Here is a 27,829-nt window from a genome sequence, read left to right as displayed (position 1 = left end):
ACACTCATTTTAACAATATTGTGCACAATAGTTACAGTACATTACATTATACAAAACTAATAGGTACTGACTAAACTAACAATTTTTTGTGTGGAAAGAGTTTATCAACCATGTTTTTAACTTATTTTTGAAACAATTCTTGGTTTTACATTCCTCCTCCAAGAAGAGGTTCTTGAATATTTACACTTATGAAGCGTGGGTGAACACTAGTATCTACTAAAATTTTACCGACTATTAATCGTTCATTTACATAGTCTTCACAGCTTAATTTTAAATTGATTAGAAACATCTAACACCGAAAGAAGAAGGGGAACACTTGACACTAAAGTAAAAAATTACTTTAAAGAAAAATTGGGCCACGTTAAATAGTAGTTGGGCGTACGTATCAATTTATTCTTAAGTTAGGTGATTGTACAGTCCAGATAAGACACCTCATAACGCCCAAGGCGATCAAAAACATCGAAACATGAACTCTAATATCTTGCCGACACCCCCGACAACCCCGGCCGCCCCGAAACATCCGATAGCGACCGTACTCGAAAAAGTGTACTGTGTGAAAAAAAGTCACAAAACGGAAAAAAAATAAAGGATACTTTTTTTAGTGGTGCTAGTGATTCCGAGTGGGAGGAACCAGTTGAATAATTCTAAAAAAAAATTGAGCGTCATTCAAAATGGAAATGCCCAGTTAATCAATCATACAAAACGAATGATCGGAAAAAGTTCTTTTGTGACACGATAATAATGAGTGCTATCGCGTATGAATTCGCCGCTAGAGGCGCTAGTGTAGCGTGAGGTCTCCAAAATGTCAAATCTCATAGTTTTTGGGTGAGCTACGCGGGTTTATTTATAATTAGAATAATTTTGTGAATATTTTGCAATATCTGAAATTAATTATGGCAAATATCCGTTCCGGGGCAATGAATGTCTGTATTTTGAGACAGTTTTGTCTTTCGGAAACCTTTGTCCTCCCTTTTTTCCGAACAAAACGGGGACTATGCAACACTGTGGCATGCTCGATATTTTTATGGTACGGTTTTAAGGTGTATTAAATATGATTTTAATCTAAACTTTGTTTTCACGCCCGTAATAACAGACTTTGAAAGCCATACTTAAAAACCTCACGCAACAGTGCGCCATCTAGTGAGACAAAAAACGATAGCCCTCATTGAATGGTTATTTTCGTGTCACAACGGAAAAAATCGTGTATCGGAACTTTTCGCTACTTTTGCGGAAGAATTTCGGCCGAAAACGAAATCTGACCCTGGCAACACTGCATACAACGGGGTCGCGTCGCTGCTTGCCGCCGTCCGCCCCGCCACTTTCTTGCAAGTACTTGCGTTTTGTGAACGCTGAACGCTGTTTGTCGGGATTTAGAAGTTAAATTGCTGAGCTGGTTTCTATGTGTTTACACTTTAATCATGGCTGGAATTAAATCCCTCGCTGTTAGAGGCATACGAAGCTTCGGGCCGGACAAAAGCGACGAGCAGAGCATCTCATTTCATACACCTTTGACGCTTATATTGGGTCAAAATGGTTGTGGCAAAACCACGATTATTGAGTGTTTACGGTATGCCATCACCGGACAAATGCCGCCAGGAAGCAAAGACGAATGTTTTGTGCATGATGCCAAAGTTAATAAGTCTACAGAAGTGCTGGGAGAAGTAAAATTAGAGGTAAGGTTAGATTTTAATGTTTTACGCCGGGCGTTCGCAGAAGCCGCATAAATATACACGAATTCCATTATAAATACACTGGTGATTAGGGACGGTTGTCAATTGATGACAATGATAATTATATAAATCTAGTTTGCAGTTAAATTGTCCATAGCTAAGATTGTTTTTTTTTTATTTTGCTTATGTATACGTTGATCACACACACATCTCGCTCAAGAGATGCTGTGTATTACGACCTGAAATGGACTATGGCCCGATAGCATAGGCGTATATAGCGAGGGGGGGGGGGCGACTGGGTGGGCTGTGCCCAACCCAGTATAGTCTAATGCCCACCCCAGGAATTTGGCTACCGGTTGTAAATTCTATAATACTGATATCTTCACACAAAAATCCAGACCAGGCCCCCCCCTGAAAAATAACCCAGGATACGCCAATGCCCGAATAGTTCAAACCCTCATGTCATTACCTTTATCCTCATGAGTCCTGTAATTTTTTAACAAACTTAGCGTTTAAGATCTAGACGTGGTTGAGCTGCTTTGTTATTTTGGATTTTATTTCAATGAACGATTTGTACTTTATGAAGTACATTCGGCTATTATTTTTCGTGTTAATAGTCTTTAAAAAGTATGCGAGGACTTAGGAGGATATAGATTTAATTATCAGGTTGTGCATTATTGTCATAATTTGGGTCAACAAATATGGGGTCATAGTTGAGCCACAATCCACACAAGCAAAAATCATTGACTACTACTAGACTCCAACCAGTCATTGATGAAAGACATTCAACAAATCCCTTAACAAACTTCCATTATGTTGAGTTTAATCTCCCTAGAAATTGAGATATAGCATTTTTTTTTCTTGTTTTTGTTGAGGCCTAGAAATCGAGATATAGCATTTTTTTTTCTCTTTTTGTTGAGGCTTTGAACACTCCAGGTGATCATGTCAGCCTCATGGGTGCTCGCTCATTTTCCCTACACAAGGGACATTAAAAAATTGGTAAATACAAAAGGCTTTGTTAGATCAATTGACCTGGATATTGTGCATGCGGCCCAAACCCCCAAGAACCCTTCTCCTCAAGTCCGAGTTCTGAGCACATTCCAACAACAAATGGGACAAGTCATCTACCATCTGGCAAATCTCGCACAGAGGTGATGGTTTAACTCTCATCATCATCATCCCAGCCTATATACGTCCCACTGCTGGGCACAGGCCTCCTCTCAGAACAAGAGGGCTTGGGTCATAGTTCCCACGCAGGCCCAGTGCGGATTGGGCATCTCATGTGTGAGATATAGCATTTAAAACAGCCTGGGTGACTAAAATAAAATAATAAGTAAATAAATGATGTGGGATTATTGACACCAATTGACGTAGTCCCAAACTAAGATAAGCTTGTACTATGCATACTAGGCAACGGATGAACTAACTTATACAGATAAATATATACTTAAATACATATTAAAGTTCCAAGTCCTGTGAACACACATTCATATTATTCATACAAATATCTGCCACAACTGGGGATCAAATCTGAGGCCTCAAGCTTCATAATCAGGTTGTCTAATCTAACCACTTGGCTGCTTGACAACCTATAGACATACACTTACTTATGCATTCATGAATTTCTATTGTCTCCAGATCTTGTCTCCAAATGACGAGCAATTGGAGGTGTCCCGGGCCATGCGTGTCACAGCGCTACCTGACAGGAAGGTCAAGTTTCAGACCCTCAGCTCCAAAATGAAGCTAACCAATGAGCACGGAGACTCCAGGGATGTTACATTGGACATGGATGTCCGGATGAGTGACACACTGGGTAAGAATAATCTTTATTCTTTTCACTTGGAGTGAAGAGAATAAATACTCTTGGATATCTATCTCACTCTAAAATACATAAAACTACTTTCCCTTTGGTAATATGTCGGCGGCCGATCGTAAAATCCGCCAGATCACGAAATTCACATACACACAACATATCGTGAAATGGCGCCATTTCATGAATTGGCTAAGGGACATCCACCATATCATTAAAAACTCGCCATTTAACGATTTGCTTGGTGACGTTTAGGCAGATCATGAAATTCCTAGGCATATCATGAAACGCCGCCATATCGGTTATGGCACTTCGCCGGCCGCTGCCGCGGCACGCTCGCTTCGAGCGTTGTGGTCACAATTCATACTAACCACTCCTTGCTTCGCTCGTCGTACCAAAATTTTTCTTTTTTTTCGGTATATCACGATATGCCTGGTATAGAGCTAGGAATATCGACGAATGCGTTGCTCTAATCGATCTGCCGTATTGTTTCCCAGGCACATTGTGATATTTCTGGCCAACTTTTAGGCATATCATGAAATGGCGCCATTTCACGATATGCCTAGGAACTTCTTGATCTGGCGGATTTTACGATCGGCTGCCGACATGTATATTCTAAATGTATGTTCCCATCTCACATTTTGACTTGAATTAATTTGTATGCAAAATTTTGTTCCTCTTGCCAATTTTTATCAGAAAATCACAGGTTTTTTTTAATTAATCACAGAAGAAAAGACTTGCAGTAAGATTTTGTTAGGCTGTCCTGTAACACACTCATCTCTAATATTTCAGTTCTGATTTTTTAATAATGCAAGGCATTGATGAGACAGTGACTCAGATCTTTTTTTCAAGTATTAAGAGCTTTGGACCAGTGAATTACTGAAACTTTTGCTTTCAAATGTTTGACCACTTATTTACTAAGTTTAAATACAAATTAAAAACCATAACTATTATTTTCATCCCAGGTGTCTCCAATGCTATTTTGAATTCTGTCATATTCTGCCACCAAGAGGATTCCACTTGGCCACTGGACGATGGACAGAAAGTGAAGGAGCGTTTTGATGAGATTTTCGACTCTGAGAAGTACAGCGAATGCTTTGAGCACCTGAAGAAGCTGAGGAAGGAATACAGCCATGAAATCAAATCGCTTGGTAAGAAATGCCTACACACACCTTTCCTAAGCTTTATATTAAGTGCTTTAAACCCAAAATATAAACTAAAAATTACAGGCAAAAGATACAAAAAGCTACATTCATGGTTGTTATGTTTTAAATAAATAATCAGTTTAGCATGAATTGTGCTTGTTTATTCGATCTTTACCAAAATCCGACTGACATATATGGGTAGAAATCTAACCTGTCACGTGATCACAACTTAAATCTACTTACATAATAATGGTGAACTGTAAAAAGTTAAGTTTTGCATTTGCAAGATAGCCGCATTAGTTCCATTTTAAGGGTTCCTCGAAAGGAAAAAACGGAACCCTTATAGGATCACCGTCCGTCCGTCCATCTGTCAAGACCCTTTTTCTCAGGAACGCTTGGAGACATCAAGCTGAAATTTATATCAAATACTCAGGTCTACTGTTCCTTGGAGCTATGAAAAAATCAAACTTCTAAGCCAACGCAATCAAAATATACAGCCGTTTGTGCCGCAAATTTTCGAAACTCGCAAGGAAATCAAAACCTACAGTACAGGGTACTTCCCGTGAACTCGGAATCTTGAAAATTTGGTATGAAGCAACGTCTTATAGCACAGATAAAGGAAAAATTGCGAAAACCGTATATAATATAATATTTTTTATTTTTAGTTACATCATATAAGTACTAAAAATATTTATACGGCACCCTCGGTACGCGAGTCCGACTCGCTCTTGGCCGGTTTTTTTTCATATTTATTAAGGTCATCTTATTGTTATTTTTCTTAACATGTGTAATGTGTCACTGCTGTTATAAATAAATTATTTTCTTTCTTTCTTTCGTTCTTCTAGCAATTTTCCAATACAGTTGTAACTAAACTTAACCTACACTAACTCGCATCAAATGATCAGTGTTCAGGATCAGAGGCCGTATTGTCTAACGCGCTGATGTTTGCTATCGCTGATGTTTGCTATCGAATTCACCATCTCTTTCTACCCTCGCCTTAAACTGTATGAAAAAAAGAAATGGTGAAAATGATTGTGATTCCTAGTGTATTAGACACCCCTCCGGTTCAATCTGCAATCCCATCCAAATGTTCACCCCTTGCTACTGATAGTTATACAAAATTGACAGTAATGTTGCATAATTGATTGATTATTGTTACAGAGCAAGAAGTAGACTACCTGTTTGTGAAGAAAGAAGAATTAGAAAAGAAAAAAGTGGATGTTGAAAACACAGAAGCATTGATTACTGAAGTTAACACTAGAGTGGAGGAGCTCTCGAAAGAATTAGAGGGAGTTACAGCAAAACTGGACTCCATAAAGACCATAGAGAAGAGCATAGTTGGCTTGGAAAATAAGAGGGATAAAATTAAAGTGAAGTGAGTAACTCAAAAGACATTAATCAGTCCATTGTTGGATATAGGCTTTCCTCATAGACCTCCACTTGCTTCAGTTGGAACATGTACTCGGTTTTAACCAGTTCATCCTACACTGGGCGTGCCGATCCGTGATCTCCATTCGAGAACTTTCGGGCCCAACGGCCATCCGTTGGCTTACCCAGTGCCCCTTCAAAAGAAATGATAATAATTTAAAAGTTTCTTGAGCAGTCTCAAGACCTTTTTTGACGGCGACCCCTTTTGGTCTGGTCTGGAGTGATAGTTTGTTCAGAAAAGCAGAAATGCACTCATTATACTTAAGATATTTTGCCTACTAATAGGGTGCCAATATTTTGAGTGTGACTTGATGTTTCCGCAAGTAAAATTATTATTTTTAACCTAGTTCGGTTTACATTGTAGATTGGAAAACTTTCAAACACAAGAGCAGGAAATGAAGAAAATAATCAAGACTATTTTCGAAGGAACAGTAGAAGAATTAAACGAGAACATTAGTAAGTGAAATTTTATTTTAAATATGTACTGTGTTGTTTTTACTTCTGTTTGGATGACTGGAAAATACTACACCAACAAGAGTAACTCTTAAGTAAAAGAAGGATAACTTTAAGGAAACATTCAAATTTACAGATACATATGACCAAACAGTGAAAGACAAACAAAAGGAGCTTATTGAAATATACGAGAGAAAATCTGCCTTTGACAAGGAAAGAGAGAAGATTGAGAATGAGATGACATACAATAAGGTTAAGCTGAATGAGTTCACATTCCTAGAGAACCAGAATAAAGAGAAGGTTGAGAAAAGGAATAAACTCTTGGAGGAAGCTATTGTGTTAGCTGGTAAGTAGACCCTGTTATCAAGCTCAATTTTAAATTGAGTTTTCAGATAAATTTTGGAGTTTCCATACATAGCTACAATGTGACTTGATAGTTTGTATTGCGCATCACTAATGTTAGGTAGCCACCAAACTGCCTGCTTGATAACGGCGTATAATTATAAAACAAGGGTTTTGAGCGAGTTGCCTACAAAACAAGATGCTTTTTTTTTTATTATGGTATTGGGGGCAAACGAGCAGGCGGATCGCCTGATGGTAAGCGATTACCGTCGCCCATGGACACCTGCTTAAGTGTTTATGCCTACAAAGTAAAATACCTAAGTGGTTGAATGTCTTAGAAGACAAATTGCCTTTTAAATTAAAATGCCTGCAAACAAGACACCTTAGTACTACTATCAGGTATTAAGTAAGACTTCGAGCGAATCAAGGAAGATTTGTTAGGAAGAACTGACCCTATAGCGCGCGAGCCGAGTGAGCGAAGCGAGCGTGCCGTGGCAGCGGCCGGCGAAGCGCCAAAAGGATTTTTTTTTTCGTAATTTGTTTAGTCATCCTGTTTGAGACATCCTGTTTATAAGGCATCTTGCTTTGCAGCCAACTCGCTCATAATTGGAAATTTCCTGGGAAAAAATAATATTATTCTATTTATTCCATCATATTAACAGAAAATATTCGACACATATTTTTTTTTTGCCAATCAAACAAAATATGACAAGATGAAACACGTCAATATTCAGGAGCGGGGCCTTTGCGTCATGCCATCCGAAAAGGTGTCACACGGCTTAGCTTGTCGTCCCGCAGAAGTTCAACTGGCTCTTTTTTTTATCTTATATTTTAACGAGGCTTTAGTACACCAAATGTGACTATGTCTGCCTCATGGGGAGCCTCAGCAGATACATGTTACACTCTCCCTTGTACTGAAACCTAGCTCTGGATGCAAACGGCTGTAATGAACTTGTAAATCAGCATCGCTCCTTCTGAAAGTGGTTGACTCCGAATCACAAACTGGCTATAACTTCATTAAAAAAAAAAAAAAACGAAATACTTAGAATTTTTTAAGACACTAGCCCATTGTTACTTGTTACATACTGGAAAATGATTAGTATAAGCAGCAGCAAGTTAACCCGCACGTAATTTGACAAAATATCATAAATAATATAATTTTTTACACAGAAATGGAATCAAAATCTATAGAGACAGACGAAGAAGCGGACAAGACGTTCAAAGCACTGCAACAGAAGGTTAAAGAGCTGAACAAGGATTTGGCCACCACTCAGTCGCAGGCCGATGATGAGGCCAACAAACTGCAGTCTCACGTCAATACCAGTCGAGACGCTTTGGTGAGTTTAATTGTTTCCAACACAGGTGCTCTTAAGTCTTGGATAAAAAATAGAAAAAAAATCCACAATACACACCCCTTCGCTATTAGATATATCGTAACTGGCGAGGTACTCAAATATTTCGGAGCAGCAGAGATTACATTTCAATAAATATGTTACACTAAGGGGCTGGCTGTTTCACCATCCATTGATTAGCGTTAACCGACGGTTAAATGTGATGCCGTCTCCGTCTATTTGAACAAAACAATAGAGACGGCATCACACTTAACCGCCAGTTAACACTAATCAACGGATGGTGAAACAGCCCCTAAATAAATTTGGAGCACATAATAAGTCACAACAAGATGGAGCGACGACTTGGTTAAGATCGCGGGATCGCGGTGGATGCGGAAAGCACAAGACCGGTCTGAGTGGAAAGCCTTGGGGGAGGCCTATGTCCAGCAGTGGACGTCTTTCGGCTGACATGATGATGATGATGATGATTAGTCACAATGTTTTAGATTATCGCGGTCATTACTAATTTTATGATTTAAATTCGGGTTTTGTTCCGCGTACCTTAATTTTAGAGAAGCTCTCAGAAAGCACAGCGTCAAAAGTAGATGGAGCGTAAAAGATAGAGAGGTTTCTGATAATTTGTGTAGATAGATAGATACACAGCCAAGGTGATCATAAAGAGCTCAACATTTATTTAATTGCTATCTGGCTTTTTGTGGTAAAAATAAAATCTCAATTGAATCTTGGCATGTTGGGTCATATACCGTTCTACAATGTATGCCTATATTAGCTCGACATGTTTCGGGCTATTTCGTAGCCCTTCCTCTCAGGAGCACGCGACTCGGCGGCTGCCGCAACACGCACACTACGCGCCACCGCTCTGCTCGCGCGACACAATAAAATATCACAATCATATATGGTGTTACAATATCATTTAATATGAGTGAGTCTCACGGTAGTTTCATGTTCAAAATGTATGCCTAGTTTGTTGTTGATACTTTACTTTTCTTTGTCGTAGTCACGTCACAACGAGAAGATATCAAACAAAGAGATTGACATAGAAACAGCGAAGAAACAGATACTGAAGAAGGAAAATGAGATCAACGATGCAAATGTGTCCAGGTCGAGGCTTGAGGAGATTGAAACTAAACTTAAAGCTGCAGAGACGTGAGTAGATATGCCTCTGTCATCCGTCATCATCCCAGCCTATATACATCCCATTACTGGGCACAGGCTTGTAACTTCAGTAGTTTAGACTGGGTGTTGGCAGTCAGTCAGTCAGTCAAGTCACTTTTGTATAGGTATACTCGTATAAGCGAGATGGCCGCACGGCCCAATAATGTAACGAAACTCGCTTGGTGTTTCTCTCGCTGTCCAAATAAACCTTTATTGTCATTGTCTCACCCATATGGAAATTTTCCATATGTACTTCTCCCCCAACGGTTATCTGTTCTTCGAGCGATGTGGCCCGCCCATTGCCACTTCAATTTGCATATTTTTCCAGCTATGTCGGTGACTTTAGTTCTTCGACGAATTTCCGTATTCCGGATTCTAACGCGCAAAGAAACTAAGCATAGCTCTCTCCATAGCTCGTTGCGTGACTCTGAGCCTCTAAAAGGCCAACAGTCAATTTATTGTATGCCTTTGAAACATTCGCTTTAATAACGAAAATTACTTCATACAATTAATTATTTTTTTGGGAATAGTGCTCTGTCGATACTATCGATGATTCCGCCAATGTCGAGGTTAAAAAGGATGCTAATAGGTAACCGTTGTTACAACTTACTTAATTCTCATTATCTTCAACAGTGAATACCAAAATGCAGTAAGCGAGGTAAACACCGAAGATCTCCAAAAGGAAATGGGAGATGATGAGAAGCTGATAGAACAGCATGAGAAGGAATTAGAAGAGCTCAGTCAAAAGGTACATCCAGCATTAATAATATAACCACGAGCATAAGAAGTCAAAAGTAAATCTCTTGGACAGTTGAAACTCATTATTTTTATATTAGCGAATATATCAAGTTTTCGGCACACCCGTGTCTACTTTCAATATTCTTCCACAGATAACCAAACTCCAAAAGCAAACAGCCAAGCTAGCCGAACGGAACACCATAGAGCGATCACTAAAAGACAAGCAGGAGCAGTTGACGTCACTATTGACAAAGCATAGCACTGCCATCACTGAACTGCTGGGTGTGATGCCAGAACAGGATTTCGCTCTGGCCATCAACAAGTTGGAGAGTGAGACGAGGGGTGAAGTGAAGGGGATTAAACAGAAGTTGAAGGAGAAACAGAAAGAGGTTGGTGTTTTCGCTTTATTTGTTGTAGCAGTATTCGGGTTTTAGAGTTAAATCTTTTCACGAACCTTTGTGAAATGTAGCTGTAAAGTTTTTTTTTTTATTTGAGACAAAGTTGTGTGCTCAGTGTAGCTTTGTGAATTAACTGTAATAGCAGCGGCGTCCTTAGCCCATGTAGCGCCCGTGTGCAATTATTACTTTAGCGCCATCTAAGAAGCGCGCGGTCAAAATGGAATAGGTACAAAGTGCCGCGGCTGGCGCCCCTAACATCGCTGCGCCCGTGTGCAATGCACACCCTGCACTATAGGTAAAGACGCCTCTGTGTAATAGAATTAGAAACGCGTAATAATCCAACTTATTACCATAATTTTGTAATGTATTTTTTAATACAAGCCTTTTTGCTGACTGTAGTTGACTTGCATTGTCTTCTAACTTCTTGAGTCCTGACTTTTTTCAAAATTCTTAGAATTCTTTATTCAATGAACAATTTGTACGTTTTTTTTTGTCAGAATTGTGACTTTAAGATGACGAACCATTTCATTCCGCGAAAGCGATTGTATACAAAGATGAAGTTATCCTTTCAAAAAAATCTGTATCAGCAACCTTTAAGTGGTTGTAGGAGTATGCCTTTGCCTTGATCAATTATTTTACTATTTTCAGCTAACGAGTGTAGAGACCGAACGCAAGATGGTCGTCGAGATGTTGTCTGAGAAGCGGGCTGAAATCGTAAAGTCGGATGCTAAGATCAGGAAGGCTTGCGGCACACAGACTTATGACGAGGTGCTGGCTGAGGTCACTAACCTCGTGGAGGTGTTGCAGGTAATTTGCGAAAACATCGTGGTGTTAAGTATAATAGTAATAATATTTATTTATTCAGACTATTTATCCATTTTGTTGGTAAATAATTACTATTTTATAAGTGGAGAGCTCCACCTCAGCATCGGCGAAAAAAAGTCTGTCTCACTTCATGCATGAGGTCACAACTTGGTTTTGACCCCCAACGCAAAAAGAGCGTGCGTGGGAAGGGGTGTTATTATAAGTTTGACACATTGTCTGTCTGTCTATAGCATCGTAGCTCTCAAACGGATGAACCGATTCCAATGCGAATTCTTGCGTTTAAAATAAAGAGGAATTGATTAGCCAAATATAAGGTCACTTGAAAATAACCAGACACTATATAGTTCCATCGTCGGTAGCGAAAAGATGTAAGGAGGCAAACCAGCAGGGGCCGCCCATAGACAAATAACGTAAGTTGAGTTACGGATGCGTTGCCGGCCCTTTGAGAAAGGAAAGAAAGAAACAAAAAATATTTTTGCCCATGAACACATACATATTAGTGAGAAGGTATAGAATAGAGAGTAGGCTCGTTTATTGAAGTGTTTTTAGTATGAAAACTTTTATCGGTTTTGTCTAACAAATTTTTTATGCTAAAAACACTACTCGTTACTCGCCGGCGGTGGGAATAGTGCCCTAAATAGTTGAAAAAAATGGTGATTACACTTTTTCATGTAATAATTTAAATTTACAGGAGAAGCAAGCCGTACTCCAAGCATCGACGGTGGTTATCGACAAGTACAAAGGACAGTTAAAGGACACCAGTTGCTGTCCACTGTGCAGCCGGGGCTTCAACTCGGATGACGAGGTTAGTGGGTTAACAACTAAGCTATCAATATTGAATATTTTACTTTCCATTTTTTGGTTTTTAACTGGAACCACAGAATACGTCTCGTCTGACCATCGTATGATAGCGGCATGGAAAATTGAGGATTGGCAACACATTTCACAGATAAAACTAGTCTATGATGTACTAATGAAATGAAAATGATTAATGAAAAGAGACAGCTTGGATTTTGTTCTTAAAAACATTGATTGTAATTCGTAGCCATATTCAAAATCTGATTCAAGAAATTCAAAGTCTACAAGTGATTCATCACTATCACTTTCATCATCACGGCCATTGATAAGCAATGGTTTAAGTTCCTCCTCTGTTATTTTGTCGTTTTCTTTGTAAGCATTTTCTATGTTGATCACGTATTCGTGTGAACCCAGCTTTACATTTGTTGCAGTTAAATTTGTATTGACATTGCTTACGCCATGTCTTACTGGTTAGACTTGAAAACGAAGAACACAAAAATATTGCTGGGGCTGGGAATTGAACCTAGTCCCACAAACCGGGGGGCATACAATTAGGCCACATACACACAATGCGGCTATCGCTTGAGAAACAGCGCGGTTAGCCGCATCGTAGTAGTGCGTACGTGGCCTTAAAATATCTATCCAGAAAAAGTTGCATTTCTACTGTTATTTTCTTTAGGTAGCAGACCTAATATCCCAACTGGGGAAACAAGTGCTAAACGTTCCTGCTGAGCTCGAGAAAGTGACGGAAGAACTTCAAAGGACATCGGCCAAGAAGGACGAACTGTTAGCGTTGAAGAACCTTAACAGCAAGATAGCAGGATTGAAAGAGAAGGAGAGAGAGATCGCGACTAGATTAGAAGGACTTGACGAGGTAAATGATTATAAGGTCCCACTAAAATCTCAAAAATTTTGCGAATCCTAGAAAAAATTGAGACAATATTGAAAACTAAAAAGCTTGACGGCTACCCCCCGTCCTCTCTCCAATGATAATAAATAACTAGGTATTTGCCCCAGCTTCGCACGGATGTATACTCGAGCACAAATACCCACGTTTTATTGTTTTCAGAAAATCAAAACTCTCCAAGCAGGCGTCGGCGAGTTTACCGCAGCACTGAAAGGACCAGAGCAGAAGATGGTGACCGCTAAACAGGTTCAAGGCGAGATGCCTCTCCTGGACCGAGTCAAGACAGAAATTGCCATCGCTGCCAAAAATGTAAGCATTAGAGTCTTTTCGCACCGCGTTTTTTAACACACCATCGATATGCGTTTTAGAAACGCCATACAGCGTGCGTATCGCGTTTATACAAACGCGCGTCGATGGCGCATTTAAAAAGCGCGGTGTGCAAAAGCCCTTACAATTTCAGTTTAGATACAATGAGGGTTTCATGACGAGCGAAAAATCGCAAGGAGTTAGTATCGAAAGGTTCGTTTGACGTTACCGTCTTACTTGCCCAATGAGGGCTATCGTTTTTTGTCTCACTAGATGGCGCACTGTTGCGTGAGGTTTTTAAGTATGGTTTTCAAAGTCTGTTATTACGGGCGTGAAAACAAAGTTTAGATTAGAATCATATTTCATCTTAAAACCGTACCATAAAAATATCGAGCATGCCACAGTGTTGCATAGTCCCCGTTTTGTTCGGAAAAAAGGGAGGAGAAAGGTTTCCGAAAGACAAAACTGTCTCAAAACACAGACATTCATTGCCCCGGAACGCATATTTGCCATAATTAATTCCAGATATTGCAAAATATTCACAAAATTATTCTAATTATAAATAAACCCACGTAGCTCACCCAAAAACTATGAGATTTGACATTTCAGAGACCTCACGCTACACTAGCGCCTCTAGTGGCGAATTCATACGCGATAGCCCTCATTGGCCTATAATAATTGGAAGTATTTTTCATGTATATTTACTAAGATTCCTTTATGCGAAACACAAATAACCAATCCTAACCAACAAAATTGGTTGGTTGGTGCATGAACCAACAAAAAGTTGGAAAACCCCCGACATTGTCACTTCAAAGTTAAATATCTCAAACACGGCTCAACCGATTTTGATAAAACATGTCTAAGAACCATCGCTAGAAAACCTGCTTTCAAATAAAAAAAACCGCATTAAAATCGATTCAGCCGTTTAAGAGCAACGGTGCCACAGACAGACACAGTGGTCAAACTTAACACCTCTCTTTTTAACCCGCGACGCAAAAAGAGTGGTGTTATAAGTTTGACCGCTATGTGTGTCTTAAACGAGTGGACCGATTTGAATGCGGTTTTTTATTTGAAAGCAGGTTTTCTTGCGATGGTTTTTAGACATGTTTTATCAAAATCGGTTCAGCCGTTTCAAGATCATCAGCTCTCTTGTTCGCTGCGGTAGGAATCTTATTGCTTCAGGGGTTAAAAAAAGGTCCAAAGGTTTTGGGCTGAGTACGTATCGACGGGTTCAGACAGGATTTTTCTTGTATATTAAAGTTTTCATTTCCAGCTAGAGGAACTAAACTCCGAAGGGGAGGCAATAGAATCCGACGTGACGTTAGAGGACGCTACCGCTAGGCAGCGGGACTTGAGGCACGAGGTCAGCGCCCTGAGGACCAGAGTGAGGAACTCGCAGAAGAAACTCAACGCTCACACCCGTAAAGTGCAGCTGAAGGGAGAGGCTAAGAATAAGCTGAATGAGAAGTTGCTCACCATACAGAAGAAGGTATGAGCTTTCAAGTTATTTGTTTGCCTCGTATTTTAGTTTTAGTTTGGGAGTTTCCTTTTCTTGGCTCTCTCAGATCCTAATTTTAATTCAAACTCACCTTGTGCCATTAAAGTTACATTTTAATGAAAGAGCGGTGTCTCGATACTTAAAAAGAGGCACCTGCCTGCATATTGTTAAACTGTTTGTGTTACTGAATAAAATATTTTTTATTTTTTTATATTTACCAGCTTTTACCCGCGGCTTTGCACGTGTACAACTATTAATAAATCAATAGAAATACTACGGGTTTTATATATATTTAAATAGACATATGTTATTTATACAATCATCTGGGCCAGGAGTTCCCAAACTGTGCGCCGCGACGCCCTAGGACGTCCTAGTGTGTACCGCGGCGCTCATGTTACCTCAAAAAATTAGGCAATCTGGAAAAAATCATTATTGCTTATGGGTCGAAAATTGTTAGTCATAATCTAATGTTTGACATAACTCTTTTTTTTCTCTGAAACCGTTTATTTTTTAGAATTGTTATATAACAAACCTAACCTATAGAGTTCTACAGGATGACCATTTAAAAATTTATGAAAAATTTACGTTTTCAGCGGGTTTTTTTTTATGTCAAACAATAATTATGACAAACATTACATTATGACTGATAAAATTATGGCAGTCGAAAGGATCCCTTGCAGCAAGGGCACCGTGACGAAATACTAGGCCTATTATTGCGTTGCAAACTGAAAAAGTTTGGGAACCCACTGGCCTATCTGCTCGTCCATTACACCTAGCAGTTGAATAGAAATTCTTTGATTTCGAAAAACAATAATCTATTATAGGTACAGTCATTCACGATGACGCGTGCCGTGGTTCTTATTACAATGTCATTAATGTCTAATTTTGTGAAAATCACCTGTCTTCGTGGATGGCACTAGGTACAGATTTCATCATTGTTCCTAGGTCCAAGGCATCTGCACCCTTCAAGACGCGATCAAACAGCTCGAAGAAGACAAGGAAAGATGTAATGCGGAACTGAAAGAGCTGCAAGCGTCCACCGATAGCTTCAAGAAAGACCTGCAGGACAAAGAGGACGCTAAGACTGATGCCGTTAAAAAGAACAGGTAAGATTAACCATAAGTTCTCAAAGGGGGCGGCTAGTGGGCGCTCGCGCTGGGGTCCAAAAATGTTTAATTTGTGATTGTTAAAAGAATTATGTAAAGTTAAATTTATTTTAATTGTAATTTAATTACACACATACGTTCACAGCTAAGATTTAATAAGCTATGTAAGCCATCTTAGAGCACACGGGCGCCAATCGAATAATTAGCAGTCGAAGTGGTTGCTGTGGCCGGAATCGGTCGGAGCATCGTTATCATATTAACACCCCAGTTGGTTATTTTTTTCTTGTTAATTTTCAAAAGAAAAACTAAAAAAAACAAACTTTGTTTCATGTTGCTGCGACCTAAACGTGACGGCTATCAATTGCTAAATGAGAAAAATTGTTACCAGATCACAGCCCTGATTAAAAATTATCGTGGAATTATAGTTTATTAACCTATAAAATTTTCCTCAAAAATGGTTTTCTTTCAGATTAATCATAGAATCCAAACGCAACTACATAGCTAAAGTGGTAAAGTCCGTGGACAAAATCAAAACTGTACTATCGGAACTAAAACAGCACGAAGAAAAGAAGATTCCACTGCAAATGAAAATGTTCAACGAACTGAACGATAAGCTCTCAGAGAAGAGGAAACAAATACTGATTGACGAAAGTGTGCTAGGCAAGAGGAGGCATATACTGAGGGACGAAATCGCGAAACAAGAGGTTAGTATAACAATTTTCTACTGGAATATTGTGGGCAGTTGGAACGAGAGACTAATTCTAAATTCAAAAAACTTCCTTAGTATTTATTCTTCAAATTAAAATGAGACTAAACAGGAAATATGTCCTTCCAAACAAATTAGTTCATATATATGACGGAGTTCTGAAATAACAAACAAAAAAATATATCTCAATTGGGAAGGCCCCTTCACCGTAAGGAAAACAAAGAGAGGAAACCTGCACACACCTGCAAAGAAATTCAATTGTGGGTGTGTGAAGTTCCCGCCTTTTTGCCCTCGTGGGAACTATGGCCCAAGCCCTCTAGTTCTGAGAGGAGGCCTGTGCCCTGTAGTGGGACATATACAGGCAGAAGTGATGAAATGATGATGGAACGGCCCTATCAACTCAATTTATGATTTCATTCTTGACTTATTTTAAGAAATTGTAATTTGAAGTTGGTTAATGATTGTACATGTTAATTTTTTTTAGATCAACCAACGAGACTTGCAAGACAACCTCAAGTTGCGAGGCATCCAGACAGAGATAGCGAACTGCGAGAAAGATATGTCGGAGATCACGGAGAAAACTAATGGGTTCAATATGGATCTGCTTACCGAGAAGGGTGATCTCGTCGCCAAAGAGAAACAGATTAGCAAAGAGAGAGAGCAGAATAGAGGGAAATTGAGTGCGCATAAAGTAAGTCCACTTTGTAAATTGTGTTTTATTTAGATGGTAGTATTTTATTCTCTAAATCTGGGTCTCAAGGCCAAGGTGATAACTAAATAAAATGTGCTAGCGAGCAACAGCGCGCCATCTGTGAAGAATTTATTGTACTGCCATCCTGCCCCTATATCACAAACGTTAGAAATGCTCCAAACCCACTAATAATATAAATGAAAAAGTTTGTAAGTCTGTTTGTTTGTTTGTCACTCCGTCACGTTAAAACCGCTGAACCGATTTAGATGAAATTCGGTACACAGATATTTTAAGTCCCGGGGAATGACATTTAATAGTTTTTATCCCGGAAAATTGCATAGTTCCCGCGGGATAGCAATACACGAATTCTACGCGGACGGAGTCCCACACGCACATCTACATAGTTCGGTAAAATCGTCATAGTATAGTTGTTATTATTTTTTTTTTCAGGAAAGGCTAAAACAATGCAAGCAAGATTTGCAAGAAATGGAAGACCAGGGGATAGAGAGGAATTACCGTCAGAAATATAACGAGCTCATTGTCGCGAGGGCGGTCAAAAAGGACGTTAAGGATTACTCTATGGCGCTCGAGAAGTGCTTACTGGAGTTCCACAAAGAGAAGATGAAGAATATCAATCTAATTGTCAGGTAACTGGCCGTTTTTACTTGATTTTCGTTTCAGCAGATGGGTGGGCAAGTTTCACTAAACAAGAAACCAGATTATTTTAGCGAGGATGAAAAATGTTACCATACCTACAAAGATTGATGGTCAAAGTGTGAATTGATATTTTTCCGTGTTAATTTTATAACACTATATTTATCCCACTAATATTATAAATGCGAGAGTTTGTAAGTATGTTTGTTTGTTACTTCATCACGTCTAAACCATTGAACCAATTTAGATGAAATTCGGTATACAGATAGTTTTACAAATTCCTATTTTACAAAATTCCTGTTTTACAAAATAAACATGTTTAATTAAAGTCTTAGGGGCTGTTTCACCATCCATTGATTAGTGTTAACTGACGGTTAGATGTGATGCCGTCTTCGTCTATTCGAACAAAACAAATAGAGACGGCATCACATTTAATCGTCAGTTAACACTAATCAATGGATGGTGAAACAGCCCCTTAGACTGTCATTATGATAAAGAAAAATTATCGACATTTAGCTAGGATTTTTCATGTATTTTTTAACCATCCCTAAGATTTGACAGCTACCAAATTGCACCTCCGATAGCGAGGTCTAAGAATAACGCAGAAAAACAAAAAAAGGGTATGCATTAATAGTAGGACAAGCGAAAAAATGGCAACATTCATTTTGAGAGGAAGCACAAGATAACATTTCCTTCTTATTAGTTCTCTGCGGACAGTTTACAAGCATTTTACTTTATTCTCCAAATTACTCTCTAACTAAAAACAAGACTTTTTTGACTCATGTCCTTATGCTTTGTTTTACAGAGAAATGTGGAGAAAGATCTATAGAGGTAACGACATCGATTACATAGAGATAAAGACTGATGGCGGCCTAGCTGAAGATTTGGAACGATACAAATATAATTACAGGTAAATAGCATTGTAAGTAAACGTCTGCTCCTGGGTCAATTAACATTTTGTTGTCTCGGTTACGTCTCCTGCGTTACCTATTAAATGTATGATTTTATGGGGTGCAAATCCACTAAAAGTTACAAATTGTGACAGTTTTAAGGCAATTCCTTTATGGCTCATCACGTTAGTGTGCTAATAGTACAATTTGCAAATACATTTTTTCAAACAAAGTGTGTCACTCGTGAGTTACGGGAGAGAATAACAACACTAAAAAGTTGAGTGACCTGCCTACCACATCATATTGGCCCGCACATTATGGCCACTAATCGCGACAACTAGTGGTTCAGTCGAGACTACTATACGTCGCCACCAGTGGCTGCCACTTGCGGCTTGAATATATCGACTGTGGCCGTGTGTGCGCTTGAGTCGAACGAGTTGACTCCCACAGCTAATGGCTCGTGTGCGCCGATGTTACACAAAATGTATGAGGAAAGGCGTCCGCAACTTGTGGCAGCCACTAGTCGTTCTAAAGCCGGGTACTCACTAGCGAGCTGTAACTGTATACGAACATTTACGTTACGAGGTTCTAGTGTGTACGCGTGAAACGATCTTCACAATGATTCTCACCGAGCGTACTCGTCAAGCGAACTGTAACAGATACAGTAACGAGTTTCTAGAAACCGACACTCGTCGGCTCACTGCGAGTCGCACATGTTCTGCTAGTGGCAATCTTGCAAACCACGTACACACTATGTTTTTAGGTTACAGTAACGTGCAACGGTTACAGTTACACAATGAGTACCTGGCCGTCATCGGCTCGCTGCGAGCACAGCGCGTTCCGCTCGCGAACTAAGTATACAGTTCACTATGATTTTTAGTAACTGTAACGTGCAACGGTTACAGTTACAGCTCGCTGGTGAGTACCCGGCTTAAGTAAAATAAGCCCTCTCACATTGAGCACATTTGTAAAAAGAAGCAAAACTGCCATTAATGATTTTCTAAAATTAATTAATACTGTTTCGTTGCAGAGTGGTGCAATGTAAGAACGGTGTTGAGATAGACATGCGAGGGAGATGTAGTGCAGGCCAGAAGCTGCTCGCCTGCCTCATCATAAGGCTAGCTCTAGCGGAAACCTTCAGTACCAGGTAATCCCTCATCCACAAAGTTTTTATGTGAGTGCGTGTCCTTGACTCCTTCGAGCTGAAACGGTAGGAATTTGATAAAATTTAGTATGTAATAATGGAGGTGGATTTGTTGACAAATGGACCGGAGACTTCTGTAGATTAATGGGACGAGCGAATGAGTAAGACAGTTTGAGATACATTTTGGTGAGCTTAGTTGTAACACTTCTTATTTGTTCCTTTTGTTGTAAACAAACTTTTAATTATATTATTGATTATATACTTAAACTCTTTTTAACCCCCCACGCAAAAAGAGGGGTGTTATAAGTTTGACCGTTTGTGTCTGTCTGTGGCGCCGTAGCTCTTAAACGGGTGAACCGATTTGAATGCGGTTTTTTTTAATTTGAAATCAGGTTTTCTAGCGATGGTTCTTAGACATGTTTTTTGTAAAAAATATTGAACTTTGAAGTGACAAAGCTTGGGGGTTTTCCAATGTTTTGTTAATTTTAATTTGTTGAGTTGTTTCCTTCACGCGATCCCACATGTAGATTGCTCAATGTCTGGAATCAGACATAGGCTACTTTTTACAAGCTTTTATTTAACTTGCGCTGTATGATTTTTTATTTGGGTCAAATCTTGCAAGTTAAATTTGACCCACTTCCAGTGATCGAATTGACTTGAAATTTGGTATACTTATGTAAATCTGGGGACAATGCAATAATCTGCAAGTACAGTCAGCAAAAAAGCTTGTATTAAAAATGTTTTTAAAACCCCGGGAAGGACAGGATAGTTTTTGTGCTGGAAAAGTACACATGTATTTCCCATGGGATAACCAAATGGACCTCACGAAAACTAGCGCCAACTAGCTCATCATCCTAGCCTAAACCTCTCATTACACTGAATTATTTAAATTTTCAGATTCGGCGTTCTGGCCTTGGACGAGCCCACGACAAATCTCGACGAGGAGAACGTGAAATACCTCTGTATGGCACTCAACGAGATAGTCCAGGACCGTATGAGCCAAAAGAACTTCATGTTCATTATAATCACGCACGACAAAGATTTCATCGACTCCCTCGGCCACATCGACCAAGTGTCGCACTACTACGAGGTATCAAGAAATGGTGAAGGCAAGTCGGAGGTCAAGAAAGTGTGCTTCTCGTAATAAGCAATCTCATGTAGGCTTATTCAGGAAATCGACAAGTTGTAGGCGCGGTTTGTGTAGTCGACCAATGTCAGTTATACAGCTTACTGGTATCACCAAGGAGGGTTTTTTACGGGCGAAACATCGCTAGATGGCGTTAGTTGCGTGAGGTCCGTTGCACGTTATGCTAGATTTACACTCTCGCCTCGTGCCTCGTCTCATATCTCGCCCGCGGCTCGCGTGATCGATGGTAAATGAACTTCCTGTTTACACTCTCGTCACAATACACGTAACAAGGTAGTAATTCGACTTCATACTAGCGCCCGAATCGACGCACGCACACAGCCAAGCGCTATTTACACGGCCGCTAACCAATCTTCGCAAGACAAAACTACGCAGTGCCACGCCGCGCGCCGCGCCGTCCGGTCGCTAGTCGAGTGCTGTGCCGCGCCGCCCGCTCTATTCGCCCCCGTTTCGATTCCGTAACGTGGCTATAAGCGCTCGGTACTAAGTAACTAGGTACTATAATATATTATTTAATAATGGCGGCGTCACGACAACGTGTATACTGCAGTGTTTACGGGTGCCTAAATTCAACGGTGTTAAAACCAACATTGTAATTTTTTCAACTTCCTGCTGTGCTGAAAGGTAAAAGTATTTGTCTAGGTACCTACTCAACAAAATGTAAACCATCTTGATGTGTCTATTTATAGAAAATTACATTTAAAAAATATGCAAATTGCTATTTACAAATTAAGTCTTCTATCAAAATATAAATCCGAACGAATTTATGAATTCACATTTTTAAAAACGTATTTAGTTTAAAACATACTTCGATTGTTTGCATTTTGTTAAGTACCTAATAGGGGCTGTTTCACCACCCATTGATTAATTTTAACTGACGGATAAATGTGATGCCGTCTTTGTTTGTTTTATTCGAATAAACGGAGACGGCATCACATTTATCCGTCAGTTAAAATTAATCAACGGGTGGTGAAACATCCCCTTAGTCTTTATAACTTTAATTTGTTTTCTTGTTTGTCTCTTCGGTACAAATGACACACATAGATAATTCAAAATTTATGGGGAGGTCGGCTAAGCAAGTGGTAGCTTTTAATGTCCATTTTTAACACCCAACGCAAAAAAGGAGTGTTATGACTTTGACCGCTGTGCGTCTGTCTGTTTGTGGCATCGTAGCTCTTAAATGGGTGGACCGATTTGAATGCGGTTTCCTTTATTTGAAAGTAGGTTATCTATGGTTGTTAGACATGTTTAATCAAAATAGGTTTAGCCGTTTTTGAGATATTGAACTTCGAAATGACAACTTTTTGTTGGTTAGGTTATATTTTATACGAATAAGATAAAAAATACGATTTAATAGCAACAATACCCACAAATAAGTTCGTTTTGTGTTACAAATCTCCTGGTCATACCTCACGGTGATTTCGTGAATTACGTTGAAAAAATGGAGGAAAGATTCCAGATTCCAGAAAAGGAAGCACATAAATTACAAAATTTTAGCGTCTATTTTCAAAGAAATTAAAGAAATATACCTTGTCTCCCAAAATTTTTTAAAATAAAACTTCATAAGAATGAGATTTTTTTATGTCATAAAATTCAACAAGTTGTTTCGAACTTGCGGCAATTGACGCAATTTTTTTTATTACCAACTTATAATTAATTAATAAATAAATAAATAATCATAAAATGATTAATGTTTTATTCCTACAACTGTCGTTTTACTTTTTGTAGTCGCCAACCCTAGCGCTATATAAATTTCAAGAATACGGCCGTCTATATATACGTCGATACTGCCTTGTTACGTGTATTGTGCTCTCGTGGCGAGTTCAGTTGTCTTTGAGCTTACAACCTGCGCGGCACAACGTTCAAACTCGAATGAAGCGAGAGCGCGAATCCTTTGACTCATGCTCAAAAACCGCTCCGGACGCGAGCGCTGCGAGGGGCAAGTGAGGCGCGCGCGTCTGTCTAGTCACACTCACCTCGTACCATCAGCCAAATATGTGGTCTACCACCTTAAAGTTGATAATCGTTTGCATGTCATAAAACAATAATGCCAATAGACACGTGTCTGTTAACTTGAAAGTTCGACTTCGACATATTCATTTAATAGGAATTTGTTTAAAAATTTATAGACCTCTTATTTGGCTGATGGTACCTCGCCTAGCGCCTCGTCTCGCTACACGTACGCGAGTGTAAATGCGGCATTACAGTCTTGCTTGCGATTGGTCTATTGGGTTATAAAACCAATCACAAACGTGTGACAAATGCCAAAGATTGTCAAACGAACCTCACGACACCAGCGCCAACTGACCTGTCACAGAAACTCTCCTTATTTGCCTTTGGGTGTTCTTAAAATAAAATCACCAACGCGTTCCGTTCCTACTTTTAAAGTTTATTAAAAATATAAAACAAATGTCAAGTGCCAAGGATTTTTTTACATATCAATTTTGTCTTCAACTGCATTGAAGTCGGAAGAAAGTTGTTGCAAGATATTGTCGTAAAATATTCAAGATGTTCATTGGTGAGTCGAGATACATTTATTTAAATTACATACTCAGAAATACCAGTTACTTTTAATTTAACCCTTTTCCAGGCCCCGCGAATTTAGATACGCTACCACAAAATAGACCACAGTTTTACATAGTTAAACTATGAGGGATTCATTTAAAAACGAATAATATTTTTGACTATATCAATTGATTTTATACCATGTTGTAAATTTAGCAAGGTCGCTATCAGCACTATGCCTGGAAAAGGGTCTTGCTAAAATAGGCCAGGGGGCCAGATCATAGGCCAGTTACACTTGAAGTCAATGTGACCACGAGTCATCGATTTTCTTCTGACATGAAGCTGTCAGAAATAAAACATTAATGTTATAGTACTCATGTTGGACTGGATCCTTCATCGACCATTATCTATCATATCTTGTTTTCCAAATTTAAAAATAATTTACTTGATCGACTAACCTAGGACCAAATGTACGTCCTGATAATCCATGAACTGAAGCAGAAGAAATTAAATAAGGGCGTGCGATCCGGGGCAACAAGTACTCGGAAGTATATTTACCACACTGAGTTGTATCACAGTACAAGTACTACGTACGAGCAGCACTTGGAATGCCCGTATTTAATTGAACTCGCAAGTGCGAGTGAGAGGCCTGATCGCATGAGGAATTCGGGAGTTGAATCCTAAGTCGCCTCCCAGTATTATTGGCTTTCGCCGCTCCGCAAACCACCTGCAGGGCTACTACGAAACTCGAAGTTCGTATCGTACCGTCCCTCTCGGCCTCGTATTAAACAGTATGTGTCAGAGGGACCGCACGACACGAACTTCGAGTTTCGAGTTTCGTAGTAGCCCTGCTGACATCATCGCGGCCATTTTGTAATGACGTATTCAATATGGTACATCTGACCATTGGTTCAAATGGTCAAATGACAGTTATAAAAATATCTGACTACTTAGTCGGTTTTCACTGTACATCAAAATGTTTTGTTTGCGAAAATTGCTAAAGCTGTGCCTTGGCTGTTTTTTTTAAAGAAAAGTTTATATTTTTGAAACAATGATGTGGTATTTGAATTGAAATATTCCATTAGTGTAATATGTAATTTGCATATTTTGTATTCTTTATGTATATTTTTGTTAAATAAATAAATGTATCCAAAAAAGCTAATGTATGGGCACAACGTAAATGATAGCTTGACAAATTTATATTTAGTTCCCAATATTTTCTGAAAATGTAACAGACAGACTAATTAGAATTTTAGGGCACTATAGGTAGTGCCGGTAGGCCGTATTTTACATTTTCGCTTGTGACTTTGTCCAGATCGTGAGATACTAGAGGTTATGCATTTTAATCATTGCTTTCACGGGTACATAGTTAGGATCTTAAACTAAAATATTTCCCGAACATGAAACCCTTTTGTAGAACACTGCAACATAACTTAAAGCTTAAGCTTATTTTCATAATTAATAATTTAATTACACAATGTTAGGTACATACACTGTAGATCGACTGGCATCACCTACATACAGTCCGTGGCGCAAACGTTAAGGTGAGTTACTTCTCAGTCTTGCTCTTTATATCTATGAAATTTATAGTGTACCTCCGCCCAAGGCCCGGCGCGCAATTGTTTTTTTTTTCACTATTATTTCCTTGCTTCTGCCCAACCATTGGCATTAAGCAAAATAACCGTACATACTGTCATAACTGACATTGGGTCCTAGCCTACATGCATTGCATTCATTACGTGACATACATTGGCAAGTAATATTTTTTATTCTAAAATTTTTGACATGATATAACAGGTGAAGTATGAACGTGATACGAAATTCGTGTTTCAAGTTCAATGAATGCTGGACAGAATAATCTTATTTCCATATACATATTTAGTTGTAATTGTATTTCTACAATGTGTAGAAACCGTAATTATTATCAATTTATCAGACTGATTTCAACAAATTAGTTAATACATTATATTAATATTGTCCAGTATTAACTGAGCTTGATACGCTAATTTTGTATGATATCCAAAATTTCATCCTGTATCTTGAATATAGAATTATTAGCCTGACATTGAGTATGTGACTTAGCAATCAGGTTATTTTATAGTATCAATGGGCCGCTCTTATAAACAGAGCCTCCATTTTTTTTGTTTATTAAGTTTTAAAGACAAAGCCACTACTGACTGATTGGTATGGCGAAAGTTACAAAAATATGTACTTGGCTTTATTGACTTAACATTAAGGTATCGATATCTTTGTATACCTTCCGCCGCCTAACTTTGCCTAAAAGTTCATTGCCCCGACTAGTACCACAAAAACTATAAAGGTATAATTCCAATAATTGAATAGGCACTATACCGTTAAGCGATTCGAACAAAATCCGGGAGCAACGTAAAGACGTCGCATAAAAAATGTATCTCAAAAATGCGTCAAAACTGAGTATTAAGTAATGAACTTTTAGGCAGATTTATGGCGCGTTATATAGATGACTATATACAAAAGTCGATGAAAAGAACAATTAGAAAATATTTTGCGTTATTCCTAACTACATGTTATTGTCATAAATAATTACAAGTTTTGATTACGATCGAAGTTTTGTCATAGTGTGCTTGATTATTGTGCAAAGTGAAATTTTCTTTATTAATGTTAGTTGCGAATGTGAAATGTATCAGGGCATTATGTTTTAAAAAAAATCCTATTGCAAACCAATTCGATTTCAATATGAGATTGAAAAAGTCTTTGAATAAACGTAGTGCTCGGTATATGACAGATTTTAAATATATATGTACCTAGTTCTTTTTTTGTTTGTATGTGTAGGTGTAATTGTAATATTTCTAAATAGTTACTAAGTAAGAATAATGCGTAAAATAATAAGGTCGGTTAGAATAAACAGATTTCTATTTCAATATTATTTTCATTTTTGTCGTACGTAAATCGTAATGTAAATAGGGCCGATAATATTTAACTCGCGGGTTCAGTGCCCTTAGTGTAAGTTTTCGGTTACAAAATACGTCTTGATCGCGTTCGCGTTAAAAATCTCGATTTGTATGGAAACACGAACATCGCAAACGTTCCACTAGAGGCGCTGTTCGTGTTTGCATACAAATTGAGATTTTAACGCGAACGCGATCGAGACGTATTTTGTAACCGAAAACTTACACTAAGGCACAGGTAACATCAAGCAAGACGCGTGCAGTTAGCGCTGCTCATACTATTTATCAATTGGCTCTGTGCACGACATCAGCGCCACCTAGCGTCCGCAATTTTGATGGCTCTGAGGCTCTTTTTGAAATTTCATCGCGACATTGTGATAAAAATCAAACCTATTCCGTATTAATTTATAATACAAAATTACTGTGATACCGTAATTTGGGTGTACAAAGGGTTGTGAATTCAGTTTTGGTCATTAGCTTCTTAAATGAGGTAAGTAAAATTTATTCAAAAAGTGTGTTTTATTTTGGTTCAAATTCAAATTCAAAATTCAAATGATTTATTCAGTAAATAGGCCACAATGGGCACTTTTACATGTCATTTTTTTAAACCGCCGCAAGAAACTTGCCGAAAGTAATTTTTTCATAATAATATAATTACAAATAAAATACTTAAAAACTATATTATACAATTAAAGAAAAAAAATACAAAAAATAATAATAATAAAAATACAGGGATGTATGGGGTCCCCTAGTTACAATACTAAACACTAACTATATCTACGTTCAGTGGAGTGTAGAATGCTTCCACCGTCATAAATTTTAAAATAATAATAACAATAATTTAGTTCTGAAATATACATTTCAGGTCAAGTAACCATTAAGCTTTTGGATTTCGAAGGCAAGTTCACGTCTGCCGCCGCCAAAGTTAGCTCACACGCACTCATGTCATGCTCTGAAAGCAGAGCGGTACCGGTTATGTCAGGCACTATAAAACAAAAAGAGAAGCTACTTTAATGGTGTCTTTAAATAATAGTAAACATATATAATTGTTCTTGTATCACTAATAATAAATTAAATATCATTTTCACATCAAAATATGTATAATTTTGAAGACCGGTTTTGTGAGTATTACACCAATATAAAATTTCAACCACAAACCGTTTTAAAAAGGAAAATTGTTTGTATCTGCTGGACATGTCGATGTAGAGGAATTAAGAACAAAACAGGGACAGTG

At 38.5% G+C, this 27,829-nt stretch overlaps 1 protein-coding gene across 1 annotated transcript; it reads left to right on the top strand.

Annotated features, from left to right (window-relative positions):
- The first annotated feature begins 1,290 nt into the window (after positions 1-1,290).
- LOC141436978 (DNA repair protein RAD50-like) lies at positions 1,291-26,568 on the top strand. Its single transcript, XM_074100133.1, has 22 exons — positions 1,291-1,673; positions 3,309-3,483; positions 4,446-4,631; positions 5,787-6,000; positions 6,418-6,509; positions 6,643-6,852; positions 8,019-8,185; positions 9,198-9,346; positions 9,989-10,103; positions 10,246-10,482; positions 11,140-11,298; positions 12,008-12,121; positions 12,794-12,988; positions 13,184-13,330; positions 14,601-14,816; positions 15,771-15,931; positions 16,401-16,635; positions 17,122-17,328; positions 17,779-17,975; positions 18,788-18,892; positions 19,903-20,019; positions 20,914-26,568. Exons 1-22 carry the CDS (start codon positions 1,419-1,421, stop codon positions 21,158-21,160), a joined length of 3,900 nt encoding a protein of 1,299 aa, XP_073956234.1. The 5' UTR covers positions 1,291-1,418; the 3' UTR covers positions 21,161-26,568.
- Positions 26,569-27,829: the final 1,261 nt, after the last annotated feature.

Source organism: Choristoneura fumiferana, chromosome 17, assembly GCF_025370935.1.
Source record: "Choristoneura fumiferana chromosome 17, NRCan_CFum_1, whole genome shotgun sequence".
NCBI classification, from domain to species: domain Eukaryota; kingdom Metazoa; phylum Arthropoda; class Insecta; order Lepidoptera; family Tortricidae; genus Choristoneura; species Choristoneura fumiferana.
Note: the sequence above shows the minus strand (reverse complement) of the source record. Positions and strands in the feature narration are given on the sequence as shown.